The 7561-nt window shown below is 38.8% G+C and overlaps 1 protein-coding gene across 1 annotated transcript; it reads left to right on the forward strand.

Moving 5' to 3' along the window:
* The first annotated feature begins 3264 nt into the window (after window positions 1–3264).
* LOC147419160 (uncharacterized) lies at window positions 3265–4053 on the forward strand. The gene has a single exon (XM_086506218.1). It carries the CDS (start codon window positions 3329–3331, stop codon window positions 3854–3856), a length of 528 nt encoding a protein of 175 aa, XP_086362344.1. The 5' UTR covers window positions 3265–3328; the 3' UTR covers window positions 3857–4053.
* Window positions 4054–7561: the final 3508 nt, after the last annotated feature.

The following is a 7561-nucleotide window of genomic DNA, read 5'->3' on the forward strand; positions in this document are numbered from 1 at the left end:
TCGGGTATTTTACCCGCCACTAGCATCTTTGAGAATTTGTCAATATCGAGTTCCATTATCAAGAGACTTGGTTAACCTCAAGACCCTAGGAGCAACAAGGCTTTACAACACTTAAATCAAAAGCAAGGGAGATAATCGATACTGCAAAGACTGTGCAAAACAATACCACAAAGCAAAACAATATTCCTAAGGTAAAACCCCACAAAGTATAGGCCTTAGATAGTTATCGTGAGTATTAACTAATAATCATGAAGCTTGAGAAAATGGCCACGAAGGGCCAAGCCAAGCAAATAATCACGCAGAAGATGAATCTTGCCGCGAGTGAACCCTCTTAAGTGTAGAATGCAGATTCGGTGCAAGGGGGAGCTAGGTACCATCCTGGAGTGTAGAGCATAGGTTCGGAGAAAGATAAGGAGTTGAACCTCTGGGCTTAGCTATGAACGACCTGGTTGGACCCCACCAAAGCAAAATGCATCACTCAAGCTTAACAGGACTACACCATCTCCCTCAAGCTTGGGAGGACGACGCCCTCACACATACACCAGACTCACCGAAAGCCTTTCATTCCTGCTTGTTTGACCTATTCCAGAGACTCTTCATAGCAATCTTGATTCATCTGATGAGTTGGTCCATGTTTGAATTTACTTTTCTTGCCCACATTCAAGAGGTATTTTAAAAACCCCTCTACACACACACTTCATCATGAATTAAAAGACCCCTCTTCCTTCATAAATATGTAACGTTTTTTCAATTTTCCATTTTTGAACTGCCATTGTACATGTAATTCTGTAACTCTTTGGTATATAAAAAACTCCTCCACATGAACTCACATGCTACACTTACATATTTTGAGGTGGACCCCTAAGGATATATGCCTTTAGAATGGGTTTCCATAAAAGACTACTTTCGAGCCATCTCCAGACATTCCACTCAAACCCGGATTCACAAATTGGCATTACAACATTGTCAAGCTCTTTTATCACTTTGTTGACTAACATATCTCATAGCCATTTAGTTGAAACTCAGATGCCAAATGGTCAATGGATCCAAGAGATGATCTACTAAACTCACCTTTAAATGCTTAAACCTATTTTCCCATGTACCTGAGTACTAATCCAACTTAGCTCCCTTTGATATAAGACATGGTATTGGGGCATTTGCAAAGTTCTCTCCATTGTTGCACACTATGCCCCTTGAGGGTGCAATAGTCTTCCCTTCATACCCTACTTGAGTGCTCGGTTTTTATCACATTCAAGCTTGATTTCCTCACATTTACAACCTCCTAACTACTTCATGGATGCTCAGTTATCACCCTCATCTCGATAATCCTCAAGCATCAAGAGTTATTAATCAAGTAAGCATAAAGCATTTGACATGCTTCATTGATCCCATATGTCATATAATAACCTTTGAGGACATTGATACTCTCTCTCTCTCTCTCTCTCTCTCTCTCTCTCTCTCTCTATATATATATATATATATATATATATATATATATATATATATATATACATACATATATATATCTATCTATATTTATTTATTTATTTATATATACACACACACACATATATATATATATGTATGTATGTGTACCTATGTATGTATACACACATATACATCTTTTGATTTCTTTGTCTCTTTGGGAGATGGGACCAACCTTTCTCGCTTAACAAATCTTGAGTTTGACTTGTCCAATTTATCTCTAAGATCTCTTGGATATTTTTCTACAACATTAAAAATTCTTCTCGTGTGTGTGTGTGTGTGTGTGTGTGTGTGTGTGAGAGAGAGAGAGAGAGAGAGAGGGAGATCTTGGGTTTTTTTACAACATAAAAAATATTCTCGTGTGTGTGTGTGTGTGTGTGTGAGAGAGAGAGAGAGAGAGAGAGAGAGAGAGAGAGAGAGAGAGAGAAAGGTATACATACATACATATACACACCCACATATACATATATACATGTGTGTGTGTGTGTGTGTGTGTGAGAGAGAGAGAATAAAAAATTCCTTTTATTGCCCGGATTAGTAGAGTGGTGATTAAATTTCCTTCTAAGGAAGATGGCTACATTTTGAGATTTATTGGAGGTAGAACTTGTCTTTTTCTTCTCTCCCCCTTTATCTATCCATGTGTGTGCGCAGTCAACTCGCTATTTTATCGCAAGGAAAAATCCTTTTATCATCTTTTACCAAAAATCGAGGACTATTTGACATGAATAGTTATAAAAAATCAACCTCTCTTTCGTCTCTCTCTCTCTCTCTCTCTCTCTCTCTCTCTCTCACACACACACACACACACACACACACAAAGGCACACACATCCGCGTTGGCAGTGGCTTATCTACAACTTTTAAGGCAATTCACGCAAGTAGATATGCTCCTACCAAATCTAGTAGGGGATTTCTCACGAACCTCCTCTCTTTGCAGATTCTCTCTCTCTCTCCCCCCCCCCCCCCCCATGCCACATACTTGAGCTTCATCTAGGGTTGGTCCATGGATGGCCCAGCTTTGTTATAATTAGGCAAGCCTCCTCTCTTTGTAGAAGCATACTCAATGTTTGAGTCTTTGCTAGCGTCTCTATAATGTGCGTGCACATGCATACACACACTCACTGTAGTAATCGTTGAATTAGGGGAGGAAGGGGAACAACAGAGATGCCTAACGTTTAGCAATTTCTCAAGAAATTCATGAAAGAGTATAGAAGTGTCTCTTTCTAGTTATAATTACTTTTTAAAATTTTAAAATATAAATTTGCATAATTTTTATCATTATTGGTCTCAAAACAAGTCCCTTAAAAAAAAACTAAATGTATATTTTCAAAAAATAAGACTTTCATTAAATTAAAAAATCTTGAGCTCTTGACTTTAGCCTCTTAACTTGTGTGCCTGTCATGTCATACGTGGGAAGAAAGAAGGATTGAGAGAGAATAGTGGACTTTGAGAACAAAGGGCAATAGAGATGTGACTATTAGAATAGATTAGCATAAGTCTTTTTCAGAATACAAAAGTCTTTGTTCAATGTTTTTTTTTTGAAATGCTCTTGTTTTAAATTTACCCGGGCTTCTTCAAAGCCAATAATTAATATCTTCACATATTAAACAAATTAATATCCGACAAATTTGCTACATGAAGGAAGGAGATGAAGGAGAAGCTCTACCTCCATGCGTCACAATATATGTGGATCTGATCACATATTACCCCGCTAGATTACGCGTTATGAAGCTTGACCGGAGGGCACAGGATGCGTGTATAATAAGGGCTCTGCATTGGCTCTTCGGATCACGACAAGCCGAGTAGCATCTGTTGCTAGCTCCCCAAGATCATCTCTGCTAGAAATGGCGATGGCCTTAGCTGGAGGTGCCGTGCAGCTGGCCGCTATTCTCGTGCTGGCGACGGTGGCTGCCACAGCTGCGCCGCCTCCAAAGCCATTCAGAAAGGCGGAGCTGTCGTACTATGTGCAGGTGCATCAGGGGCAGCCTAACTTGGGGATAATGCTGCAGCCAATCAACAGCTCATACAGCAATGCGCTGGGGCTCACCATAGTCTTCGCCCTCACAATGACGCAGGGGCAGGCCAACTCATCGAAGGCCGTGGGCGTGGCCCGCGGCTATACTGTGGCCACCAGCTACGACACCAACTACTCGTCCCTCGAGACCGAGATCGTCAGCTACGACGATGGCGTTTACAACGGGACCGTCCACTTCCAAGCCATGCTCGACGGCTCCGATCCCGCTGAGGTGGCCGTCCTTGGCGGCACTGGCAGCTTTCGTGGCGTTCGGGGCTGGGGCACCATTTCTCAAGTCGTTAACAACCCGCCTCACCTCGTCTACCTCCACACTCTCTTCTTCACTAGATTTCACTAACCCTTCTTACAGTTGTATGTGTTGAGAGAGAGAGAGAGAGAGAGAGAGAGAGCAATATAATGTAAGTACTTTATGGCTTTCTAAAAGAAGCTTTAGAGGAGAGTTGGGTTATGCATACTTTCAATACTTTCAATGTTTTCAGTAATGATTACTTTCTTTAAATGTTATTTCAATTTTAAAATAGTAAATGGACCTTTTCATTTCACATCTTGACATGTCTTGATTTTTTTTGCATTCTATTGTTTTAGAATGTTAAAGTGAAGCTTCACCTTGCATAATTCTAGTAAATTCTGTGAATATACACAGACACATATACATTTGTTTATATTTATATTTATACTTATACTTACACACGCATATATTCATACATACATACATACTACATACATACATATATATATATATGAGTTCTTTTTCTTTAACATTTCATTTCACATCTTCCATGGCTTGACTTTTCTTGCATTCTATAACTTAATTCTAATCAATATTCAAGAAATTCTCTTTTATTGACGACTGGCATAAATTTAAAATTTGCAAGATTCTTGAACTATTTTCTCACATATTTTACCAACTTGCAAGATTTTTGAACTATTTGCAACTAGCTAGTCTGGATTTTCAAGCGGCTCAATGCTAAGTTGAGGCAATCCTTTCTCAAACACATATTCCACTTAAACTCAACCTAGTGATTTTATCACTTTCTAATTGTTTTAGAAACCCATCGTGACTCTTACACTTGTTTTCCATATATGTATATATATAACTAGTCTTGTTTGGTGGGTGTCCCTATTGAACGTCTGTAGAACATAACACGATATACACAGATTGATATCAAGCATCTAACACTGAAGTAAACAAGTACAAAGTGTATCAACAAACTTTTAAAAAAAAAATTGCATGTGTATTTATTACTCCAAATCAAGTGTAGTCAATTTTTGTCCATTTTTCATAGAACCTGTGTGTGTGTGTGTGTGTGTGAGAGAGAGAGAGAGAGAGAGAGGGGGAGAGAGGGGGAGAGAGAGAGAGATGTTGTCATAGTCAAAGGGAGAAAGGAGTCTTGGTTGTCGATCACTAAAACAAAGCACATTTGAGGAAGAAAACGATGGGATAAAAGGTTTTCCTTGTGTTAAAGAAAGTTTATTCAGAGGAGGTTGGGTTGCAATATATAAAATGCATTGCCAAACAAGTACATGTGTAGATTCACAACAACCACCTAGGAATATAGTAAACATGTACATAGTGCATCTAATAATGCAATACTAATAAGTTGAATTGTCCAATTGTGAGAAAACAAGTGTGTATCTTTTGTATATATAGATATGATAATCGAGATTGAGCAAAGCATGTAGCTAGACTAAACTCAAGGTAGCATTGACAAACTCAAAAAATACACAAAACATCAACAGACTATAAAAATTAAATTGCACTACCAACTTGATAATCGTGTATGCGTGTCATCCAATTATGCAAGCCAAAGGACAATTTTTGAGTCAAGCTACATAAAAGCAATGTGAATAGTCAAACATTTCATCTTGCAGTGAATCTTCATGGGGTGAAAACGCTAAGTATATAGTGCACCTCATGCACAAGTTCTATACAAAAGTATGGCACTGGAGAGTTTGCACTGTGGTCAGAGTTGGTACTTTGATTTGACATCCGACTTCTCTCTGCCATTAGGGTCAGAAAGCCCAAGGCATGGTCTCTTCGTCTTTTCTACCTTCTCTCATATTGATCTTGTCTACCACAATCTCATCATGGTGTGCATCATGTCTACTACAATCTCCATCATCATCTCTTTACAACTTCTGCCATCTTGTCAATTATCACATTCACTCCTATTACCATGTCTACCATCACCGCTAATTTTTTCAGACTTATGTGTTGTTCCTCTTGTTCCAATCTAGCTTGATGCTCAAGCTTATTTGATTCTCCCAAGGAAGGTTGAGATCTTCTTTTTTTATTGCGAGCTTTGTTTATAAAGCCTATCCAATAAAAGACTAGCTATGGTTGAAGTTATGGTGGTGGATGCAAATGATTGAAGACGTAGGATTCCAAGAGGGCTTCCACAAAGGACACGTACCATACCAAAAGATGTTGCCAAAGGCGCCATCAAGTCCACTTGCATGCATTGCTTTGCTAGCTGGAGGGATACTAATGGTTTCTTCTTGTATGCATACTTGCTTTTGGGGGGAAACAACATGAATGTTGGTGAGAGAACTTTTTCCGAAGTAGTCAAGAAGAGTTTTGACTAAAATTTCACGATTTCCTCTCACCAAAATCTACTTATGAGTAGGTACTGCACCCTCAACCCATGTGGAAGCATGGAATTCACACCTCTTCATCTCTCGCTTTCGCAAGCCTGTATAGTACCAAGCCAATATATAGGACATGCTGGAAACCCTTGACAATAACGGTCCTATCATGCTACGATAAAAAACCTGGAGATTTCATACCTTGATGTTTTATGGGATAGCTAGCACAAATTTCCCTCTAGACCAACTTTCATTCATGAGATTAGAGCATGTCCTACAAATATTACACAATTTGTTGCAAGAGAATCGCTCTTCCACCACACATGTCATACACTAGTGTCCAAATCTTGCTCGGACAAGGGAACCCCAAAATGTGTTGGAAGAAGAGTTCAACATCAGTTTCACGAAAGTCACTAATGGTTGCATACGTATACCTAGTTGTAGATGTTTGTTGGTCCAACAAGAGCATGAAGTAATAGTCTCATGTCGTTAAGACTACGCTAGCAAGTCTCTCTTGCTTAGTTATTCCAACAAAAAAATCTAAGAAATCTCTACAACTTGTACTCATTAGCATCATTTGAGGATCATTTTTGCATCACGTTGGCTTCATCGATGACGAAACTAGGAAACCTTCTATCTTTCTACTATGCCATATACAACAATAAAGCTTTCAAGGAAAGCTGAATCTATGCATGTTGCTCATGTATTTGTTTGTTGTGGAAGTATAAAGAAAATTGGGTATCATGTTGTCTCTAGTTGAAATCATTTTGTGACAAAGTCTTTGAGAGCGATGCATTTGTGTCTACATGTATTCTGTTCATGAGCTCATCAAGAGAGTAGTTACTTGAAAACCCATCTTTAAGCCTCCCAGTGAAGGATTTTGCATTGGTGTAGTCCCCAAAACGCATGTCAATCAAGATCACAATGGAATCCTACTTGGCAAGTTGTTTGAGGATAGTGGAGTTACCACATTTGGATGGACCTGTGAGAACAAGAATCTATTTATAAAGAAACTTCAAATAAGTGATCTCATTTGTCTTGTCAAAAAAAAAAATTCCTTTGTCTAACTCTTCTGGGTGAGATCGATGAGATGAACTCTATTAACAATTTGTTAGAATAGGCTATTCTAGCTTCTAGCCCTATGCAGATCTTTGAACCGAGGGACAAGTATTGATCGAGTTGCATATTTTGTCTCTCAAAGAGTTAAGTGGAGGTGAAGGATTGGTAGTCAGTGTGTAGGGCTAAGAAATTCTTACAAGATCTTATAAATCATATGAAAGAGAAGCAAAGTGATTGTGTGGAGAGCTTCTCATACACTCGACAGTCAACGCAAGCGATCAAAAAGGTACTTCTTTTTAGAGGCGATCAAAGAAAAATCATGGCATCATCTTCAACATTGGATTATATTCCAATTGACGGCTCGGATTGAGCCAACCGAAGTAAGGACTCTATTAAA

The sequence above is a fragment of the Adiantum capillus-veneris genome, chromosome 29 (assembly GCF_014529385.1).
Source record: "Adiantum capillus-veneris isolate H3 chromosome 29, ASM1452938v2, whole genome shotgun sequence".
Lineage (NCBI taxonomy): Eukaryota > Viridiplantae > Streptophyta > Polypodiopsida > Polypodiales > Pteridaceae > Adiantum > Adiantum capillus-veneris.